Here is a 24,363-nt window from a genome sequence, read left to right on the forward strand (position 1 = left end):
GGAGTTGCCAGCTTGTGACTTTTCCACACTATTTTTGCAAAGTGTGCATTCCTTATTGAGTATGATCACTGAAGTTTCTGCAACTTCTCTTACCTCTGTCATTGGCTAGTGACCTGATAAAGATTTTCTTAATGTCTGGCTCCAAAAGAACCCCCCAAAGGTACTGGTCCTTTAAATCTTCCAACAGACACAGCCTGTGAAAGCCACTGCAGCTGAGAGGGCTGGAACCTAGGTGAGCATCCATGCCAGTTCTGTAGGCCACAATGAAATCCACCAAAGCATACACACTCAAATTTTTGTAGAACAATGTCCCCACTGCCTGCCCTGGCACTCACTCCAGGAATGTGAGCTGCTTTCCCCACACCCAAAGCAGGGCTGAGGAGTAAAGGATGATGGCCAGTTTGCACACACCCTCTTACCTGAGAATAGTAGCCTCTACCTTGATCCATCATCCCCTAGTTGTTACAAGGCCCAATCAGGTTCTAGAGTTCCAAAATAGTTTACGACAACCTCTCTTCCTAACTCAATGCTTGATCTGTCCAACTCTCACCAATTCCTTCTCCCTTTTTCTGCACAATGTCACTCTCTATACCTTATCTTTCCAGTTAACCATTTACCTTTTCAACACCAACCTGGGATTCTACCAGCTTTATTCTGTGTCTACTTTCAATGCCAGAACCTTGTGAATTGATACCAATCCATTGTCTATGGAACACAACCTTGTCTATGTCCTCAGAGTCACTTAAAACAATAAAATTCTTTCTCTTGTCCCTCATTAGTTTCCTCCCCATGCCCCACAAATGGTACATCTTAATTTCCACAGATTTCTTAAGGCCTAGGCCAGCACTACCATCTATTCTCAAAGGAAGTAAAGACACAGGAATGACTTTCCTAACTCCCCATTTCCCCCACTTCTCTTTTGGTTCAGAGGAAAAGCTTTCTCTCTCATGTCACAGGCTGGCAGCTCCACCTGAACTTTCTATACCCATGCTTTCCTGACTCTTTCCATCACTTCATTTCATCAGTATTCCATCAACTTTCTACACATGCTTAAATCTCCCACATTTGAAACAGAACAAAAAATACCTCTCCTAACCCAGGATGCCCCCCACACCTAACTAAGCCCCTTCAACATTTTCTCATCACCTCCCATTACCTCAACTGAACACAATTCAAATGCAACTGAGATTTCTAATCATTCATGAAAATTACATTTACTGTGTAACGTTGGTTTCCTAATTTCCAGATTTACAGGCTCCTTTTCAATTTGACTTGACCTTTCTGCAATATTGACTCCTGACAATCACTTCTTCCTACCTAAAACTGTCACTTTCCTAAACTTCCATGTTATCATTGTGATGTTTCTCCTTCTAGCTCTCTAAGTATATGGGGTTTTCTTTGTTTCCTTTGCCAACTTTTTTCCCCCTATCATTTCATGTAAGGATCATGCTGCAAAACACTGGCATGGTAAAGGAATAGAGTAAGTGGGAGTGGGGAGTGTTTTCAGATAGGAGAACAGAGACCTGAATAAACAATAGCCCTCAAAAAGACTTCCCAGACTTAGTCTCATTCCCCTCAGATCTACTCAACTGCTCCCCTACTACAAGGAATAAGTCCACTGAAGGAGAAATACAGACTGCCCTGATTCAAGAATATTCTTTCTCAAATGTAAATTTGGTCACATTCCTCTTCTGCTTAACGGCTTTTGATAGTTTCCCACTTCTTGTAAGAGACAAACTCCTTAGCCTTACCACAACAAATGGCCTTTCCTGGACTGGGACCTTGTCTTCCTCTCTAGGTACATCTCAGTCACAAAGATTTGAGTGCCTACTATGTGCCAGGCACTGTTCTGAGTATGAAGGATCCAGTGAGAATAGGGCAGACAGAAATCCCAACATGGGACTTCTTACTCCAATAAGAGATATGTAATAAAAATAAATATGCAAATAAATAAATAAGAATTTTAGAGGCACCTGGGTGGCTCAGTTGGTTAAGCGTCTGCCTTTGGCTCAGGTCATAATCTCTGGCGTCCTGGGATCAAGCCCCATGCCAGGTTCCCCTGCTCAGCAGGGACCTCGCTTCTCCTCCCTTTGCTCGTGCTCTCTTCTCACTATCTATCTCTCAAATAAATAAATAAAATATCGGAAAAAAAGAATTTTGGATAATAAGTGATGTGAAGAAAAAAAAATAGTAAAGTGATAGGCAAATAAAATGGTCAGGGAAGGTCTCCTAGGAGAAATGATCTCTGCAGTGAAGTCTGAATGATGGGAAAGAGGTAAGTTCTCAGGTAAGAGAGCTCCAGATGGAGGGAGCAACAGGTGCAAAGCTACTCATAACAAAAGTAGGAACCAGTGGGGAGTGTTCAAGAAACAGAGAGCCGGCCAGTGTGGCTGGAGCACGGAATATGAGGAGGGGAATCTGAGAGAAGGTCAGTGTCAGGAAGGAGTCAGAACACGTGGTGGTGGCGCCTTCTCTATTTTATCCCTTGAAATCTACAGTACTTCTCATTCTTCAAACATACCATGCTCTTCCAGCTACTGTTTTTGCCAGTGATATGCTCTTCCTACTTAGAAAACTCTGCTCATCCTACAAGGCCTGGTTCAAATGACTCTGTAAAACCCTGCCTCATTCCACCTTCTTCTATACTATTCAGTGCCCCCCTTCAGCTCCCTCATTACCAGGTACACAGCAATTCTACGGGGCAGATTTCTAGCAGCCTGCACCCTGCACAGTATCTCCCACTGGACCGTGAGCCTCCTGAAGACACAGTCTATTCACTTTCAGATTCTCACCCCCTAGCCCAGATACCAAAGAAGTATTTGAAAAATGAATGCTGCTACCAATCAGGACTATCAGACTGTGTTTGACAGAAGTGGAATCTACACCTATACGATTCTCTGTGCCATTCTACACACAACAGCATCTACTTACACACTTAAATCTGATCTTTAATCACTGATTCATCAAATGCTCACACAGCAATTTGTGCCAGGAGCTGGGGACATAGGTATGAAGAAGAGAGAGACACGGCATCTTTGCCCCTATGAATATATTCTCTACTAGGGAAACCAAAGAAATACTCAATTACTCAATTGCTTACTTACGATAGGAATAAGTCTTCTGAAGGAAAAATACAGACTGCCATGAATATACTAACAGGGAGACCTTGCCCAGTGCAGAGGTCAGGAAAGACTTCCATGAGAAATGACAACAGAAGCGAGCTCTGAAGGATGAGAAGGAACAAACAAGGAGGTTGAACACTCCTGACTAAATAAATTACACGTTCCAAGCTTCTCGGCCAGGATGAAGCACGATGCATTAGATGCTAGCATAGCTGAAGAATAAGGACAGGGAGAAGATCGTAAAAGGAAAGTGACTTCACTAATTCATAACATGGTAGAAGACAATCTAGAATACTGATCGCAAGAAGCCGCGCATATTCCAATATTCACTTAGCAAGCAGTGATTTGGGCTTGTTTTCCCTGTCAACAAGAAAAGGAGAAATGGAGGAAAAACGTCAATAGCAGTATTGTAAATGAGTTGCCTTAAACCTCTCTAACACATTACGCCATTCCGAGGCTCTTAATATATTTGTGTCATAAGTAATTGGTAAGAACCATTAACACAAGTATCAGGTACCACAATAAAAGATGTATTGGTGCAGGGAACACAGGCTCATTTGTATACTTGTATTAAGAGACTGCAAATTCCTTGAGGGCTGGTGCTCTTACTCATTTTCGTATTCAGCTCTGCAGCCAGCACAGTGCTTTTCTCCCTGTGAGTCCTCAAACAGTGACTGAGTGAATCTCAGTTTGCTTGCATGACTCATAGTTTATGTTACTAATTGGCACACACCCTGATCCGAGGTTAGCAGGCAGAAGCCTCCCTGAGAGACACAAGAGATTGAAGAACCAAAACAGCTCAGATATTTTAGAACAAAAGGAGCTTAAAACAACCAAGATGGAGGAGAAATGCCATTACTTGAAGAGGCAGGCTAAACACACCACTGATTAAATACACTGAGAAAATTTTTTTAACCTTAAGAATATGAAGAAAAAACAAGAACCAAGTTTCCTGGCATCGAAAGGAGGGGGAAAGAGAAAAACAAAAACAAAGTTCAAAGTTTTAGATATCCTTACAGCAACAACCGGAAAATAATATTTGTACGGTCAGGACAACAGGACCACAGCCGTGACTGCAGGAGAAAAAAGCGCTGAGCTGGGGCGAGGAGGTGCAGGCTGGGACTGGAATGCACAGCAGACTGTGCCAGGGGCCTGTCTGTCAATCTTTCTCCAGAAAATGAGCACGAGGTACTTCCTGCTGGCTCGGAGCCATGCCCACTTTTGCACTGTATCTCCGCTCTCTGTTGTGGCGCTTGCAGATCTACCGACATTCTGTGCTACCGTGGCTCACGAGGACTCGGGGAGCATTATTTTAAGACTCCATTATTTCAAGGTAAAAGAAGCACAAAGCCTTGTGTGGGTTTTTTTGGGGAAATCTCTAGCGTTTCAGTTCCTACAAGCAAAGTTTCCAAAACCCGTGAAAGAATACAAACATCTCAAAAAAGGACAGTCAAGGAGAAAATTCACAATTAGCTGTCTTAGGAAGAAATCTTGCCCTTCCACAAGGACACCACCACCAGTAAGGGGAGTGAATGGTCTTGGAACCTGACCTGACTCCTCTGTTTCTCCCAAAAGTAAAACATGGTCTTACTGCCACATACAAACTTTCTTCCTAGTACTTTGATCTTCCTGTTATGAATGACCTGCTATCTAGGTTTTGATGTAAATAATCTTTGTGGGCAATGATCTAATCTCCAAATCCAACAAAACACAACACTTCCAGTGAGTTATTTCCCTAGGTACACTCCCTTGCCCCTACTTCCATCCACCTACTTCCCAGATCCCTGTTTGTCCTATCATGCCAGCTTTTTGCTTTCTGATCCCGTTTATGTTGGGCGGAGGGGCGAATATTAATTGTCCGAATCCTCAGTCTTCTTTTTTTTCTATCCATGTAATTCCTATCAGAGAACACACCTATTTCTCTCGACTCAGTCTATGTTAACAATCCTCCACTAGGAGTGATTCTCTCCCCCAAGGGACTTTGGACAATGTCTGGAGATGTCTTTGGTTGTCACAACTGGGGGAGTGGGGTGCTGCTGGTACCTGGTGGGCAGAGACCAGGGATGCTGCCTGACACCCTACAATGGCCCCAACAACTAGGATCATCTGGCCCAAAATGTGAATGGTGCCACTCTTTAGAAATCCTGATCAACCCAGATGACTTTAATTCATTTAGTCTTTCATCTGACAAATGTATCACCTATTTAAGACGTCCTCTGCCCAGCACACAGGCTGGGAAGTTTGGGGAAGGCATGCTGTAGATGCAGGCAACCATTTGAGATACATCATATCTTGAAAGAAAAAGCACCTATCTAGAGGAAATGAGCCATGCCTTAGTTAAACCAGACAAACGTTCTAACCACCTTTGGGGTATCTCCACATTCACACATCCCAAACCAAACACTTCATCATATTCCCTTCCACCCACCCTCATCACCATCTAACTCATTCCTCCTCTAATGTTCTCTGTAATTTCTATCATATCCCCTCAAACATCAAGGCCAGACATATTGGTAAAGTTAAACTTCTTCCTCTTATCCAATACTGAAATAAAGGCCAAGACCTTGTGAATTCACCCTGATTATGTTTCTAACACTTATCCTTACTTCCTATATCTATTACTTTTCCTCCCCACTGCCCTATGCTCAAGATGCCTTTGGAGTCTAGTGCTTTGTAACAAAAAAACATCTTATAGAGTTTTGTGATTGTTGTTATTGTTTTTAACGAAACCCATGTTGGGGCTCCTGGGAGGCTTAGTTGGTTAAGCGTCTGCCTTCAGCTCAGGTCAAGCCCTGCATCAAGGTTCCCTGCTCAGTGGGGAGTCTGTTTCTCCCTCTAACAACCACCTGGCTCTTATGCTCTCTCTCTCTCTTTCAAATAAATAAAACCTTAAAAATTTTAAAGAAACTCATGTTGAAGGAAATATGGGTGTAGTGGAAAGAGCATGTCTGGAGTCCAAAAAGATAATTTGGAATCTTGGCTCTATTTATTAACTGAGTGGCCTTGAACCACTTACATAATTATTTCACTGAGCCCTGGTTTCTTCCTGTAAAGAGTCATAATACCTGAATAACAAGTTTGTTTGTTAGAATAACAGAACCTGAAATATAGATATTCACTATATGATAACCATTATATTATAATTGTGTTTAATCTACACATACCCCATATGTTGTAGGTACTTAAATATTAAATTTGTAATAGACTGAAAATATAAACCATAATTATAGAATCGTGTTTATGAAACTTGTTAGTCTCTCTTGAATCTTTTCCGGTATAAGCTAATTTTTAAGATTTCAATCCATGCTTATTTGAAAAACTACCTTATATCAAAAGAAAGGAATGGAGAATTTTATGACAGTAACAATATTTTTGATTGTTATCATTTTATGTAAGTCGACCTCAGATAACATGCAGGGAGTGTATTTTAAAATGCCAGAAAGTAGGCCCACTTTCATCCCTCTTAACCAAGTTAAATTTCTATTAATTCACCAATTTAAACTCTCTGAAAAGGTTTCACAGCAATGGAGCAATGTATTCACTGTGGTCCAAACCCAGCAAGAGAATGCTTATCACACAATGCACTTACTTGTTCCACGTAATAAAAGTTCCTCTCTGTGTTGAAATGCCAAGACCAACAACTTGATTCATCTCTATCCCAGCAGCTAAAAATAAAGATAGGTAGAACACATGTTTAAAAGCTAGTGAAGCTTTTCTTTATACTATTACAGTATGGGAAATAAATCATTCAATATAATCTTTAAGGGAAACATATGGGTTTAGCATTTAGTAACATAACTGGAGCTAATAAAGGAAGCACTACTAAGATGGTTTTACAGTAATTTTTTACTTAAAGGGAAAAAGGTCATATTCTAATAATAACAAAAGGAGCTTTCTGTTTTAAATGTTAGAAAAAAAGCAAACACCACTCAAAGTAAGTTAGACTGTATTTCTTCTTGATAATACTAAAAGACTGATCTTAATTCAAGCAATGATCAACCTATAAAAATTAATAAAGGGAAACCTCTCTAAAATGCATTGCAGGCCAAACCACTGGGTCAATTACAGGAAGACCTATCAATCACAGACCCCAAGAGTAGAATCCTCAGCAGGAAGGAATCAGCAATTATAGGTCATTAACGGGAAAAGATGTACATTGCCTCTGCTAAAATAAATTTACCCCAGCCAATGAAAACTCTCACTTTTCTCCAATGGACTACAGTTCAAAACAATCCTTCCCAACCTTTTTCTCCTTTTCCACAAAATAACATTCCTTTCCTTTGTTTGCTGAACTAGCCTATGGTTTTTGCCATAGCTTGCTCATCCCAAATTGCTACTCCTGAATAAATCGCCCTTCACTGGTATAACAACTTATTTTTATGGTCACCACAACATAGTATAAGTTGATGGTTGATGACAAGAAAAATTCCCAGGGAAAATAGTATAATTACTGAAGCTTAGATCTTAACAGATGCTAAGATGCAAATAGAATGTGGTCTTTCTGGGGCACCTGAGTGGCTCAGTCAGTTAAGTGTCTGCCTTCCGCTCAGGTCATGATCCCAGGGTCCTGGGATCCAGTCCTGCATCAGGCTCCTTGCCCAAGAAGAGAGATTCTTTCTCTCATTCTCTCTCTCTCTGTCAAATAAATAAACAAAATTTTTAAAAGAAAAAAGAAAAAAAAAAACCATGGTCTTTCCGGTTCATACTTCTTAAAATATTGCAACTCAAGTATTTTTTTTTAAAGATTTTATTTATTTATTTGACAGAGAGAGATCACAAGTAGGCAGAGAGGCAGGCAGAGAGAGAGAGGAGGAAGCAGGCTCCCTGCTGAGCAGAGAGCCCGATGCAGGACTCGATCCCAGGACCCTGAGATCATGACCTGAGCCAAAGGCAGCGGCTTAACCCACTGAGCCACCCAGGTGCCCTCAAGTATTTTTTGTGATATTCTTTTAGAAAAGCAATTTATCCCACTAGGAAAATTAGGTACAACTTGAATTTGAGCACTGAGGAAGATACTTTACCCCTGTATAGTACTCCCCTGAAAAATATTTAACCTGAATCTAATCATGGGGAAATAAGACAACTGCAAAATGCAGGACCATCTAATAAACTGGTCTATACTTCTGAAAACTGTCAGTGCCACGAATAACATGCTCTAGATTAAAAGAGACTAGACAGACTAACTGCCAAATGCAATGCCTCACCTTTGGACGGATTCTAGATTGGAAAAAAAAAACCTACTAATGACTGAGATAAGAGAGGAATACTGAAGATTAAGTATTAGAAAATACTACTGTATTAATGTTAAATTTCCTCTGTGATATGTACAGTGTGCTTATATAGGAGAATTCTCCCTTCCTTTGGAGGTAATGCTGAAATATTTAGGGATCACAATAATTATGTCAAATGAACCCTTAAATGGGTCAAAAAAAAGAGTTTGTAAAGAATGATAAGCACTGCTAAACATGTGTGAATCTGGGGAAAGGCATTCAGCTGTTCCATGTACTATTCTTGCAGCTTTTTAAAATATTTTATTTATTTATTTGACAGAGAGAGATCACAAGTAGGCAGAGGGTCAGACAGAGAGAGAGGGGGGAAGCAGGCTCCCCGCTGAGCAGAGAGCCCGAAGCAGAACTCGACGATCCCAGGACCCTGCGATCATGACCTGAGCCGAAGGCAGGGGCTTAACCCACTGGGTCACCCAGGTGCCCTTTCTTGCAGCTTTTTAAAATAAGTTTTGAAGTATTTCAAACCAAAAAGGCAAGAAGGAGAAGCAACTGAGACACAAAAATGAAATGAAAGATCTTTTAGAATTCACATTTACAAGTCATCTCTTGCCATATTCTTAAAGAAAGTTACACGGTGAAAATGTCCTTAAAGAGTTAAGATTTCAGGTGCCATGGGGCGCCTGGGTGGCTCAGTGGGTTAAGCCGCTGCCTTCAGCTCAGGTCATGATCTCAGGGTCCTGGGATCGAGTCCTGCATCGGGCTCTCTGCTCAGCAGGGAGCCTGCTTCCTCCTCTCTCTCTCTCTCTGCCTGCCTCTCTGCCTACTTGTGATCTCTCTCTGTCAAATAAATAAATAAAATCTTTAAAAAAAAAAAAAAAAAAGATTTCAGGTGCCTGGGTGGTTCAGTCAGTTAAGCTTTTTCCTTCCACTCAGGTCACGATCCCAGGGTCCAGGAATCAAGTCTGGCATTGGGCTCCTTGCTCAGCAAGGAGCCTGCTTCTCCCTCTGCCTCTACCCCTTCCCCTGCTTGTGCTCCCTCCCTCTCTCTCTCGGATGGGTAAATAAAACATTAAAAAAAAAAAAATACAGGTAACACAGCTATAAATTCCCGAGAGCAGGAACTGTGGGTTATAATTTTGTTTATAACCCTCTAGTATTTTGTACATAATAGGAAGTCGAACGAGCACTAGACACATGAAGAGTGAAGAAAGAAAGTAAGCCTTTATACTGTATTGAAAAAAGATTTAAACCAGAGGACAGAGAGTTGCTGTTACCTTTCCTTGACAAAGTGGTTAATTATAAATCACAGATGTCTGCTGAAAAATACTGAGAAATTTTGCCCCAGTAAAATACTATTTGTGTAATTATAACTTAGGAAACCCACAAAATTTGACAGACTGAGGAAAATTTTTACTACAAACAAAATATACTTTATTATTTTTATTTTTGCAAGTCTAATTACCTTTAACAGATTCTTTTATTACAGTCACAAACTGAAGCCAGAGAACATCGGGATCAATTTCAACCCAGCCAGCTTGAGGATAAAGACTTTCTATCTATTTGGAAAAAGAAAAGTTCGTAAAAACAACATTAGGTAAGTCAATAACATCTGGGTCTTAAAATTTTTTAAATGGTTAAAATAATTAACAATTTTATTTCATTTATTATCTAATTAATTTTATTGTTAAAATAGAAATTATGATATAAAGCTTTCTCTAGTTCATGAGTTTACAGAAAATTTTAGCTTTCTTTATTTTATCTTTACTTTCTAAGTTTTCTATAATGAATATGTACTATTTTTATAAGAAAATAATATTTTAAAAACAAAAATTAACAAATAAAGTACCAAGTTCTGATTCAGACTATGATGGAGGAAACACACTCCACCCTTCCTCTACCACTGAATGCAGGGATAAAACGTGGGTTGAATGCACACTCTAAAAAATCTAAGGTTGCAGGAAGATGGAGGAGGATAAGAATTCGAGTACAACTAACTGGTGGTGAGTTTCCAATTTCTTCCCTGATATTCCCTGGTATAATCAAGACAGTCCGCAAAACCAGAAGTGGATAACAGGATGCAGTGGGAACTCCAGGAGAAGCTCTCATGTTTTGGCTAACACTCAGAGAGAATGGGAGAAATCCCCCATATTTCCTCTTATCCCCCTGCTTCCCTCCATACTTTTGTACCCAGGCTAGTGGTTGCAGTAGTAATTGCAATACCTAAAATACTGAAGGAGGTAAAACTCCCTCTCCAACCAGAGGAGATAAGGCCCAAGACTGCCATGTTTTTTTTCTCTCTCTCTCTCTGTAGTCCTGATGTGTAGCCCCAGCTGTGGGCATAGGACATGCCAGAATAATAGGGTAATGAAAGAGGAGACAAAAGGGGAAGCTCAGGGAACCAAAAAGTACCACACCATCTCAGAGAGGGAGGAGCTTGGGAAAGCTGCTCTGGAAAGCTGGGTATGAATTCTGAGACTCACCTTGAAGCTGTACATGTGTGAACTGTAATCTAAACAGCATAGCAAAGATGTTAAGAACTAAGGGACAAACCCCTACCCGGGTACCAGATGGGCTACTAGGTGGCACATTCACAGGGCATGTACAAATAGTACTGTCAAGATTCTGAAAATGACAAACACTGAAACCAAAGTTCACAGAAAAACTGGCAGAATTTGTAGGCTGAACCCAACTGCATTAACTGCCTGGTTAAAGAAAAATATCAACATTCATCATAGGATTTACATAAGACCTGGAGTCTTATAACACTATATTCAAAATGTCCATGATATAATCTGAAATTGCAAGGTATATGAAGGACTAGAAAAATCTCACCTCACATGGGAAAAGATAATAGAGGCCAATGTCAAGATGACAGGTATCTGATCAAGACTTCACAAGCAGTGATTATAAAAATGTTCCAAGAAGAGAGGGCAAATTCTTTTAAAACCAATGGCAAAACAGAAAGTCTTAGCCAAGAAATATAAGACAAAAAGAAAAACAAAATAAAATTTTTAGAACTCAAAAATACAATAATTAGGAGAATTGAAGAAGTGCAGAGAGGCTGGTCAAGGGGTACAAACTTTCAGTTATAAGATGAATGAGTTCTAGAGACCTAACATCCATTATGGTGACTATAGTTAATAATAATGTACTGTATACTTGAAATTTGCTAGGAGAGCAGTTCTCAAGTGTTCTCAACACACACATACACAAATAGCGTGAGGTAATGTGTATGTTAATTAGCTTGATTATGGTAATCATTTCACAATGTATATGTGCACCAAAACATCAAGTTGTATACCTTACCTATATACAACTTTTATTTTCAATCATACCTCAATAAAGCTGGAAAATCAATTAAAAAAGAAAAATAGAATTAAAATAAAAAAACAGGGGCGCCTGGGTGGCTCAGTGGGTTAAGCCGCTGCCTTCGGCTCAGGTCATGATCTCAGGGTCCTGGAATCAAGTCCCGCATCAGGCTCTCTGCTCAGCAGGGAGCCTGCTTCCTCCTCTCTCTCTCTCTGCCTGCCTCTCTGCCTACCTGTGATCTCTCTCTGCCAAATAAATAAATAAAATCTTAAAAAAAAAAATACTGGATGGGCTTAACAAGAGAATAAAGACAACAGAAGAAAGTCTTAACCAAAGATAAATTAATGGATATTATCTAACTTAAATAACAGAAAGAAAAAATATTGGAAAAAAAGAATGAATAAAGCCTCAGGGATCTATGAGACAGGAGCAAAAGGTCTAGTATTTATGTCATCAGAGTCCCCAAAGAAGGAAAAAAAAAAGAGTTCAATGCAAAAAAAAAAAAATTAGGGAAGTAATAGTAGTGCTAAAATTTTTTCAAGTTCAGTGGAAGACTTAAAATCTATATATTCAAGAAACTTACAAGACTCCTAAAAGGATAAGTCCAAAGCACTACACGTCCAGATCCAGCATAATTAAAATGCTGAAAACCAAAAACTAAGGAAAATCTTGAAAGCAGTCACACATTATATATATAGAACAATGATTCTGTATGACTACAGACTTCACATCAGAGCCATGGAGGCCAGGAGGAAGTGGTTCAACATTTCTAAAGTGCTAAAGAAATGCCATCTACAATCACGTATCAAAATCCCAATAGGATTTTTTAGTAGATACAGACACGATGATTCTAAAGTTTATAGGAGAAAGCAAAAGAACAAAAAATAACCAGAAAAATGTTGACAATTAAACTGGAGAAATCAAACTATTTTAAGACTTATTATAATGTTATATTAGTCAAAACAGTGTACTACTAGCATAAAAATGGAGAAATAGGGGGTGCCTGAGTGGCTCAGTTGGGTAAGTGTCCTGAGATCCAGCCCTATGTTGGGTTCAGTGCTTAGTGCAGAGTATGCTTGTCCCTGTCCCTCGCCCCACTTATGTGCTCTCTCTCTCCCTAAAAAAAAAAAAAAAAAAAAAATTAAAAAAAAAAATGAACAACTAGATATCAATGGAACAAACTTCAGAAACAGACTGACACAAATATAGCTAATTCATTTTGACAAGTATATACAAGACAATTCAATGGGAAAAAAAGATAGCTTTTCAACAATTGGAAACAGACATTTATATGCAAAAAATTAACCTCAAACTCACATCTTACACAAAACTTCACTCAAAATTGATCACAGATCTAAATTTAAGACATAAAACTATAAAATGTTTAGAAGAAAACACAGGAAAAAAATATTTGTGATGTGGTGTTAGATGAAGTGCTCTTAGACATGACACCAAAATTACCATTCATAAAAGAGAAACTGATAAATTGAACATCAAAATTAAAAACATTTTCCCTGCAAAAGACATGGAAGTACTCTTAGACATGACACCAAAATTACCATTCATAAAACTGAGAAACTGACAAATTGAACATCAAAATTAAAAACATTTGCCCTGCAAAAGACATGGTTAAGAAAATGAAAAGACAAAACACAGACTGGCTTAAAATATCTGTAAATCACACATCCAACACAGCACTTACATTCAGAGTATATGAAAAAATCTCAAAATTCAACAGTAAGAAAACAAACAACCCAATTAAAAAACGAGCAAAAGACTTGAACAGGCACTTCGCCAAAGAAGATATATATGGATAGCATATATGCATAGAGAAATATTCAGCATCATTAAACATTAGTGAAATGCAAATCAAAACCACAATGAGATACTGCTACATCTACCAGAATGCATAAAATAAAAAACACTAACAATTTCAAGTGTCAGTGAAGAACTCTTATACATTGCTGGTGAGAATGCAAAATAGTACAGCCACTTTAGAAACGTGTGGTAATTCTTTGGTAAGTTAAACATGCATTTACTATGTGACCCAACAATACCACTCCTAGGTATTTATTCTAGAGAAGAGCAAAGTTAGGTTCGCATTAAAATCTGTACACAAATGTTTATAGCAGCTCTAATCACAATCAGCAGAACCATGGATACAACCTAACTGTACTTCAACTGGTGAATGAATGAGGCACATTCATCTAATGGATTACTACATAGAAATAAAAAGGAATAAACTATTGATATACATAATATGGACAAATCTCAAAGACATTATCCTGAAAAAAGTCAGTCTCCAAAGGCTACTGACTATATTGTTCCACTTACAGGACATTCTCAAAAAGACAAAACTATGAACATGGAAAACGGATTAGTGTTAGGTGTGGGAGGAGTATGACTACAAAGGGCTAGCATTATAAAGGGCTAATACGAGTTTTGGGGATTACTCCTACATTGGCTAGAAGTCACAGAACTTATTCACCAAAAAGGCAATTTTACTGTATGTTAATTTAAAACATAAAATAAAAAGAAGCCATGGGGGCCTGGCTTCTCCCCCGGCCCCCATGGCTTCAGTTTAACATGATGGCTTAAACCTACATATCTGACCTCCAATTCCTCTCAAGATTCCATTAAAATAAAAACATTAAAAAGGTTTATGCAGAGAGACAATGCTAAGAGAGCAAACAGGCTCAGACCAGGTTTTAACAAATGTTTTTAATATGAACAGTGAGTGGGTTGATGGCACATGGCTAAACAGAGGAGAAAACTGATACTTCACTCCCTGCTCAGGTGACATGCCTTTGTTCAAACTCTGGCAGGCAGAGATTCTATGGTAAAGCCTTGAAAATTAGAGGCACCTCCAAAGACTGGGATGCCAGATGGGGTTGAACACAAGATTGGTTTAAAGTCTTTGTTTTTTTTTTTTAACAATTTTTATTTATTTGTCGGAGAGTGAGAGAGAGCATAATCAGGGGGAACAGCAGAAACATAAGAAGCAGGTTCCCCACTGAGCAAGCACCCTGATGCAGGGCTCAATCCCAGGATGCTGGGACCACGACCTGAGCTGAAGGCAGACACTTAACTGACTGAGCCATCCAGGCGTCCCTGGCTCAAAGTCTTTATAAGGATCCCCAATCCCTTCCTCTAGCCAGATCACCACCCCTCCCTAACCAGGCAGAAGGTAAAAGGTTTACTCACAAAGAGACTGAACCAGAAGAGTGCTTTCTTTGCAAATATATATCACATACAGCTGAGTAGGGTAAGACCACGGAGTGGTACTGAAAATAGGAACAACCAAAAACCAACCAAAGATCTAACATGTAAGAAAAGACCAAAATAAAGAAAACAAAGGAATGCCTAGAAAACAGTGACTATGTGGGGAGCATGAGGGTGACAAGGTCTGATATGAAAAAAGGGTCTACTACTTCCCTGTGAGATATCAGAGACAGACTTAACAAAATCCATTCCCCTTCTATCAAATAATATGTTTTTTCTATGCAAGACTTTGGTGACCACAGATAAATGCCTCAACTGCAATAAACGCTTCCTGATCCCAGAAAAACTCAATATGGGTATCACTGCATCAAACCTACAAACCTTCAGACTTGGAGGTGGCACTACAGGGTCACTCCCCTAACTCCACCAGCTTGGAGAACTCACTCTCCCCAAAAAATGTCATAATAGTAAAATCTCCTCCTGTCTTGAGGGAAGACGAAATGGAAATTAGACAAGAAGATAACCAAAGCCAAGATTTGTTTTGCTGATTACAAACAAAACAAAAGACAGCAAACAACCAGAATTTTTCAATACTGTCCAGAAGGGTACACAGTAGTGCAGATTATACTGTCTTCTTTGGACTGGCCTTTCTGTCCTTTCTTCCAACAAAGACATTATTAGTCTTTACGGTTTCTCACATAGTGTGATGTTCCAATGGGGAACATGATAAACTTTCTCCTTAAAACTAGAAACATCAAACATTGACATGTGGATTTTCAAATCTGAATACTATTCTAGTATATGACACCAATATTTAAGAATCCATTCAAAGACTTTTTAAAAAATACAAATTAATGGCGCCTGGGCGGCTCAGTCGTTAAGCATCTGCCTTCAGCTCAGGTCATGATCCCAGGGTCCTGGGATTGAGCCCTGCGTCATGCTGCCTGCTGGGCCGGAAGGCTGCTTCTCCCTCTTCTGCTCCCCCTGCTTGTGTTCCCTCTCTTACTGTGTCTCTCTCTGTCAAAAAAATAAAATCTTTAAAAAATATACAAATTATAAAAAAAAGAAACAAAAAAACAAATCATAGAAAAAGCCTAAAAACGTTTCTCTGCTGTTAAAAAATGAATGCCACAAGAAATAAAACCGGTCTTCTGAGAGGCCTAGTACCAGCTTTCTAACACAAAGCGTTCGTGTTTGGGATTCCAATTTTAATTAAAAGACCAATTTAGCCTATTATGTTGTTTTTTAAAAAATATTTTTATTTATTTGACAGAGAGAGACAGCGAGAGAGGAAATACAAACAGAAGGAGTGGGAGAAGGAGAAAACGGGCTTCTGGCTGAGCAGGAAGACCAATGCGGAACTTGATCCCAGGACTCCGGAATCATGACCTGAGCCAGAAGGCAGATGTTTAACAACTGAGCCACCCAGGCACCCCCCGCCTATTGTGTTCTTATCTCTAAGGGTGATCTCTTCACTTTTTCTTTCCCTGTTTCTCTTAGAAGCTATTTATGTAGCAGTATCAGTTAAATCCTATAGTAAGACGTTCTGGGTTTCTATTGTATCTAGCCTTATCATCATATTAGCAGAGGTGTGATTTTCGCTAGAGAAAATAAAAGTTCTATGCCCTATCAGTCTCACGAAGCAAACTGAATTCCTAACACCTTGATTAAATGAAATCAATGACTTATTTTGTACCCAGGAGGTAATAAACTAGGTGCTAAGTAGCAATGTAGGCCAATAAGACCCTCTTTCTCAAAGAACTCCAGCTATCTGAAGTAAATGACCAATTTCCGATTGTTCTTTTCTAATTTGTTATAGACCAACAATTTTTAAGACATAAAACAATTTTCTAGGAAAAAATTACATACAAAAAAAAATCCCAAAAGTTTTGTTAGTAAGATCGTAGCCATGTTATGGGTGGCTCAGTAGGTTAAGTATCTGCCTTTGGCTCAGGTCATGATCCCAGGGTCCTGCAATGGAGTCCTGCATTGGGCTCCTTGCTCAGCAGGGAGCCTGCTTCTCCCTTTGCCTCTGCCTGCTGCTCCCCCTGCTTATGCTCTCTGACAAATAAATAAATACAATATTTAAAAAAAGAAAAAAGCACTGCTATGAACTCTTACTAGCAGCTGGAGAGCCACTGCTACAAACTCCTTAACCTAAGTGTTTCACCCTTTGAGGGCAGGGAATTTTTATATTTTTATTAACTCGTGTATCTTTCCAGACACTTCACCGTTGAGAGTTTGAGCAAACCATTCTAGTCTTCTGTTACTCACCAATAGTCTTGATCCATCTTTAAGATTCCTACCTGATTTCTAAAAAACTAATCATTTGCCCCAAATTCTTCAGCAACGGAAACTTTGTATTTTTCTCACAATCCATGTCTCCCTTTTGGTTCCAAATATTTCAATTTAAAAAATCACTGCCTAAAACAAAAGTATTTTGTGTCTAGAATTATGAGGAAGATGGTGTGGAAAGTATCACTGTGTTGTGATAAAGACATAAAAAGATAAGAGGCATACAGTCGCTGAAGCACAGTGTTCTTTCAGGTTGGGGGAGTGATGGCGTGTGTAGGATGGGTGGACAGTGTTTCTGCACAGGTAGCAGAGAAGGGCCCAGGAAGCTGCTTGGTCCCAGCTTACTGTTCTGGTCCAGAAAGCAGAATGAAATGAAACTCCCCCATTTTCTCAAAGCAGTCACTTGGCTAGATCTGCATCTGGGCAAGTAATACGGTTGAAAAAACACTATTAAGGGGATGGGAAGAAGGGTGAGAACTGAGCAAACAGGAGAGTCCAGTGCTGCGGGGAATGGTTTAGGTAACTAATGACTCCGAATACTGCTAACATAAAAAGATGTTGATACTGGAAAGAAGGGTAAGAACACCACATCAAATCAACATTATTTTGGTGCGCTGGAAGAAATCAACACTTCATTAAAATAAGAACAGAAGAGCACCAATATTTTGGTTGCTTTACTAATAACAAGTAAGGATTTGGTAGGTGTCTCAAAGCAGAAAAAAAAAGGCATTTTTATCAATGCTCAAAGATGAAAAAGAGAAAAGTAATAATACAGCCTTCAAAACTTGTCCAATTCCTCCCATATCCATGAAAATCAGTCGCTCAGGTGAGAAACCAGCACTCTAAGAAGCAGTTAATAATGATAACTGAAGAATGGACAACAAATTCTATCAAGATCTGAAAATTTTAAATGTAAATAAAGACGGGGCTGCAAGTCTACCGAGGAAGTAGGAAAAACCTAGCAAGTCACAAAGCACCTGCTGGTTGGATACGCGCGGAGTGCTCTGCCCTACCCTGCGAGTTTCCGCACTCCCACCCAGGAAAAGCGAATCCTTAGGTGAGAAATGCGAGCGAAGGACCCCTGGTCCCGAACCGGGCCCCTCCTGCCCTCAGCCGGGACGGGAAGGGCGCGCGGGTGTCAGCCCTACCCGGGGAGGTGATTCAGAGATCTGGCCGCTCCCCTCCCTCCGCTCAGGACCGAGGGCCCGCCGGGGCTGCAGGTGGCTACAACCTGGCCAGACGCCGAGGACCCGCCCGCTCGCCTCCAGTGACTAGATCCCGGGCGCTCCGTGCGACCCCGACCCGCGCCCCCTACGCTCGCTCCCCGGTCACCTTCTGCGCGCTGGAGCCGCGGATCAGCGTCGCGTGGTCATAGACGTGGCAGCGGATCACCGTGCTGCCCACGTCCAGCCCTAACACGAAGCCTGCGGGACACGGGCCCGCCGCGCTCTGCTCCTGGACCGCATGCGACCCCAACATCCCGACCCCGCAAGCCTCTCCGCAACAACCGGCAGCCGAGAGGGCGCGTTTATACCAGTCCGCACCTCAGGGGCTGAGCGCGCCCCACGGGGCCGCCGCCCCCGGCCCGCCCCTCCGCGAGATCCGGGAAGCGGCCCCGCCCCTGCCGCTTGCCCCGCCCCTACGCCGTGACATCACTGCTGCGTAGACACCCTTGCGGGGCGCTTGCTAGGACCTGGCGGCGGTGTGGGGCGCTCGGAGGGGAGCGAGTTCCCGGAGGCGGGGCCCGTGTTTCTTTTCAACCGTAGTTACATTTCATGAATATCTATTAAGAAAATTAAAATGACCTGAAAAGAAATTAGAAATGCAGCCTGAAGTATATATTAATAAACAGAGCGCTCCCCCCAAGTCTTCTCTCTCGTGAAAACCTGGTAAAATGTGCACATATAACACACATCAGTAAATACTTTAAATGCAATAATATACGCAGTAAGACCCTCCCCAGCCCTCTTGTGGGGAAAAAGAGACAAAGCGTAGGGTGGCCTCTTTTAACATCAAGCTCCCGCCACGCCATCTCCACCTCCACCCAGCGGTTACTTTTTCAGCCAGGAAGAGCTGAAAAGAGACCTATGAAAAGAGTAGAAAAGAGGCCTATGGCAATTTCGAGATTCCCGTAGTTTCAATCCGCCTGCCCAGAGCCAAGGGGACTTCTCAGGGGGTGGTCCAGTTCCCAAAGAGCAAGCCTGATATGTAGGGAGCAAGGAAGCATTAATGCCTGCTTCAGCCACCTCCGCACCACAAGCAGCACTACAAAACAAACAAACAAACCAGTACCTGCAAATATTATTTTCTTTTTACAAAATTATGAAAGTAATATGGATACATGCTTTTTGTGAAAATAGTTTAAAAGTGAAATTAAAAAGTAAAGGATCTTCATTTTTAACCAAATTGTTCTTTTGACCAAATTATTAACCAACTGTTTTCAAGTTGGTTAATACCAAACTGGGCTCTTTGGCCATATTACTGGAAGCTTGGACATACACCCACAAAGATATATTTTTTTCTTTCTGTACCTTCTGCCTGTCCAACAGTACTCATTTATTCCAAATGGCCTAGGGATCGCTTTCACCAGTAGTTAAGTTCAGCATTTTGATGGGTCATATATATGTTAATTCCCAGTATTATAACGAAATCAATGACTAATGGGTCAGGTACTGGTCAGAGTTTTCCAGAAAAACAGATCCAAAAGAACAGAGACGAAGAAAGAGAAAGAGATTAAGATTTTGAGGAACTGGTTCACATGCTTGTATAGGTGGAAATTTCCAGAAACCTGCAGAGCAGGCTAAAAAGCTAAGAGTTCAGGCTAAGAGTTGATGTTACAGTCTCGGGTCTGAATTCTACAGGACAGCAAGCTGGAAACCCAGGCAAAGTACCTGTATTGCAGTCTGGAGAATTGGTTCTCTTCTGGGAAACCACAATCTTTAAGGCCTTCAACTGAATGGATGAGACCCACCAACATTATGAAGGACAGTTTGGTTTACTCAATGTCTGTTGATTTAAATGTTAATCACATCTAAAAATACCTTATAACAACACCTAGATTGATGTATGACCAGACAACTGAGCACCCATAGAGTATGCCCATGAGCCTAGCCACGCTGACATAAAATCAACTATCACAGGTCTTTTTTCACAACAGAGAAAGCTGTTTGGAATTCCCTGATATTAGTATTTAGCATATTTCTCAAGGTGATAGTTCTTGGGTTTCTTGGATCCTGACACTTCTTTTGTGATCCTTTTTATAAATTCAAATCAATTATCTTGAGTATTATCAAAGGATCACAAAATGTGAAAACAAGAAGGGCTTTAGCGACCACTTAGTCTTGTGTTTCTTAATCTGTTTGCTATCTTGAACAACTCTGAGACCCTGATGGATGCTATCTTCTGAGAATATATGGATTCACACCAAGTTTGGCATGTAATTTCAGGTGTTGGGTATGGGATACTTCAAACACGAAGATCTCAGGTTTAAAATCCAGAGCTGATTTCCATAACCTGGACAGACTATTGCCTTGGAGAGGGCTGGGCAGCAAAGGGACATAGTATTTCTTCCATGTTCATTGTTCTCTGCTGGGATCTCTTACCCTGCTCTGCTCTCAAGGTAAGAAACCTGTGGGCCTCAAGGCACAGGGCTCACAAACTCTGAAGGCCCCTTTGCTAGTGGGTCAGTCCATTGTTCTTGATTCAGAGGCCACTACTGCTCTGAGCTCCGTCACCTGGTAGGCTTGGTCTTCACCTGGCTCCTCCTTCCTCACATTCTGGGCTTGGCCTCAGAGATGGCCCATGAGGCTGCTCTCCCAGGCTCTTCCCCACCACTGTCCTTCCTTATACTTTCTCCTCTTACAGTAGAGCCCAGGATTACAACTCATTGTATCAACCTTGCACATTCCTAAGAACTTGGATCCAATTACTCAAGCCTAGATCAGAAACTATGCCAGGGTCACCATACCCTATTTAGGAAATGAATGGTGCTTCAAGGCTGAACCTAGAAACTTCACTGTCTCCCACCTCCAAGAAAACTTGTCATGGTCCCTCCTTGAAAGTGTGATCAACTGTCTCAATTTGCCCTAAACTGGGGAGTTTCTCTCTTTTTCCTTTTTAAAAATATTAATTTACTTATTTATTTATTTGACAGAGAAAGAGAGAGAACACAAGCAGGGGGAGCTGTAGATGGAGAAAGAGAGAGAAGCAGACTTCCTACTGAGCAGGGAGCCTGATGCGGGGCTTGATCCCAGGACCTCCAGAATCATAACCGGAGCTGAAGGCAGATTATTAACCAACTAAGTCATCCAGGTGTCCCCCAATCATCCTGTTTCACTCATGGCTAGATTCTTTTATTCAACCATGGACATGATCAAATCTCAAGTGAATGAGTTCTCTGAGTTAAGATTAAAACAACATTAGAGAATGGCTAAGAGCTTTATTATATTCATAAATATAAATAACACTTTGTTTTTTGAGGAAAAACTTAGAATTTTTATATAAGGCAATGAAAAATCCAAAGTAAAGAATGGTGGTACAGAAGAAAATGTGGAAAAGAAGCCATTACTCCTAAGTTTTCAATAATAAAGATTTGTATCTTTGCCTTTTGTCTAAGAGGCCAAAACAAAGAAGGAAACTTCCTTTCACATATTACTTAGCCACCTTTGTCATTATTTTCTTCCCTAATACCATAAGATTCTCATTTTTTAAAAGATTTTATTTATTTATTTGGAAAGGTGAGAATGAGAGAAAGAGAACATGAGAGGGGGGAGGGCCAGAGGGAGTAGCAGACTCCCTGCTGAGCAGGGAGCCTGATGTGGGACTCTATCCTAGGACTCCAAGATCATGACCTGAGCCCAAGGCCGTCATTCAGCTGACTGAGCCACCCAGGCACCCATATTCTTGCTTTTTTAAAAGCCAGATTTACTGAGTTGCACAGTTCTATGAATGTTGATGTATACATCTATGCAACTACCACCACCATCGAGATAGAAAATATTTCCGTCACTCCTGAAAGTCGCTTTTGCACACAGTACTCTGAATCCTTTACCATGACCATAAAGTGATATCATCTGCAAACATAACTCAGAATTCTTGAATTTAGCAGATTGATTTCAGTCATTTTATATATAGCCCATCTCAAGAAGAAATTGCAGGTTCCCAACTGACTTTAAACGAACCCAATCCTATGATGCATGGGCAAGCTGTGTTGACCTAGGGGGTTTCACCAAATGGCATACATAAAGCTAAGCATAATAACTGAAAATTCTTGGTTCATTTATATGACTTGAGTAAATTCAAACTACTTGATATGACTGTTAATATTGAGGACATTTTAGGGGCACCTGGGTGGCTCAGTGGGTAAAAGCCTCTGCTTTCTCTGCTTTTGGCTCAGGTCATGATCCCAGGGTCCTGGGATCAAGCCCCACATCAGGCTCTCGCTCTGCAGGGAGCCTGCTTCCTCCTTTCTCTCCCTGTCTGCCTCTCTTGCCTACTTGTAATCTCTGTCTGTCAAATAAATAAATAAAATCTTAAAAAATAATAATAATAATGAGGACACTTTAGTAGGCATGTTTACATTCTATCCCGTCAAGGAAGGAAAAACCTTGCTTTGGAATATAGTTACTCCAACTTAGAGTTTATTAAGCTAAGTGAAATGAGTCAGACAGAGAAAGACAAATACCACATAACTTCATTTATATGTGGAATCTGAAAAACAAAACAAGCAAACAAAAGCAGAATCAGAACTACAAATACAGGGGCATCTGGGTGGCTCAGTGGGTTAAAGCCTCTGCCTTCAGCTCAGGTCATGATCCCAGGGCTCTTTGCTCAGCAGGGAGCCTGCTTCCTCCTCTCTCTCTGCCTGTCTCTCTGCCTACTTGTGATCTCTCTCTGTTAAATAAATAATATCTTTAAAAAAAAATAGAACTACAAATACAGAGAATATAACTGGTGTTTGCAGGACAGGAGCGGGGTAGAAGATAGATAAAATGGGTGAATTGGGGGTGGGAGGTATAGGCTTCCAGTTACGGAATGAATAAATCAGGGAAATAAAAGGTACAACAGAGGCAATATAGTCAATGATACTGTAATAGCATGGCGTGATCACAGATGGTAACTACACTTGCAGTGAGCTTAGCATAATGTATGGAGTTGTTGGATCACTATGCTGTACGCCTGAAACTAATGTAACATCAGGTGTCAACCACACTCAAAGAAAGAAAGAGGGCAACCCTCTCGGGTCCCCTCCATCTTTAGGAGCTCTCTACTATATCACTCAATAAACTTTGGTTTGCTGCACACCCAAAAAAGAAAAAGAAGAAGAAAAAGAAAAAGGAAGGAAGGAAGGAGGACAGAAAGAAAGGAAAAGGAAAAGAAAAATAGTTAGTTCCTTAATACAGGCTATATTTCACAAATTGGAACTCTGGAATGTTTTGCATTAGTACTGTAAAGTAGATGAAACTAAGACTAAAATCTAATTCTGAAAATCCTGAGAAGAAAGAAGATAAGGAACCATAAATAATAAACACTGAATTTTAAATTAACTAAAAAAAAAAAACAATCAAATCTCATTATTTGTTATGTCCTGTAAAGACATACCGACACTGAGTTAGCAAACACTGAACTGTTTCCCCTAGAGACAATACAGAGTTGGGTTCCTGAAGCCTCTGGTCACGTTTCCATCAATGGATCAACACATCACTTTGGTTTACATGTTTCTCTTTAAAGACCCTACTTCCTATATGTACTGTTGATTTATTAGCATTGAATTTACAACCAAAGCACTGTAATTTATGCCTAAATGCATCTTATCTAACACAGGTATTCTCTCTGTAGGGCACATGACAGGCTTCTTATGCTTAGGAGCATTTCAGCATACACTTATAAGCCATTTTAATTACAAAATCACCAATACAAAGCACAGATGTGAAAAGAGCAGCACTAAATAGGAAAAAGAACATCTGTTTACAACGTAAGAGCTGAAACCAGAAGGCAGAATGTCATCTTTCTTGAACTGAGGTGGGAATGTGCCCATCTCTCTCTCTCCCTGTCTCACTCTTTGAGGTCTCTCTGTATATAAGTTTAATAACGTGCCTATCAGTCCATTTGCTCAGCATTGCTTTTCATACCTCATTCAATTTCCGTCTTTCTAGGTCAATTTCTTTTTTCTCAGATTCTATCAGTAA

The 24,363-nt window shown here is 40.4% G+C and overlaps 1 protein-coding gene across 5 annotated transcripts in view; it reads right to left on the minus strand.

Moving 5' to 3' along the window:
• Nucleotides 1–18,789, minus strand: part of GK5 (glycerol kinase 5) — an 81,416-nt gene extending 62,627 nt beyond the window's left edge. For 3 of the 5 annotated variants that reach the window (XM_045088465.1, XM_004754485.3, XM_004754487.3), the window contains exons 1-3: nt 18,509–18,789; nt 9,813–9,906; nt 6,712–6,787 (exon numbers count right to left, since the gene is read on the minus strand). In XM_045088465.1, coding sequence (XP_044944400.1) covers nt 6,712–6,787; nt 9,813–9,906; nt 18,509–18,655 — 317 coding nt within the window. In that variant the 5' untranslated portion in view covers nt 18,656–18,789. The remainder of the gene's footprint in view (nt 1–6,711; nt 6,788–9,812; nt 9,907–18,508) is intronic. The other 2 variants (XM_013057269.2, XM_045088466.1) reach the window with 2 other exon arrangements.
• Nucleotides 18,790–24,363: the final 5,574 nt, after the last annotated feature.

The sequence above is a fragment of the Mustela putorius genome, unplaced genomic scaffold (assembly GCF_011764305.1).
Source record: "Mustela putorius furo isolate JIRA1106 unplaced genomic scaffold, ASM1176430v1.1 tig00003834_pilon_pilon_pilon, whole genome shotgun sequence".
NCBI classification, from domain to species: Eukaryota; Metazoa; Chordata; class Mammalia; order Carnivora; family Mustelidae; genus Mustela; species Mustela putorius.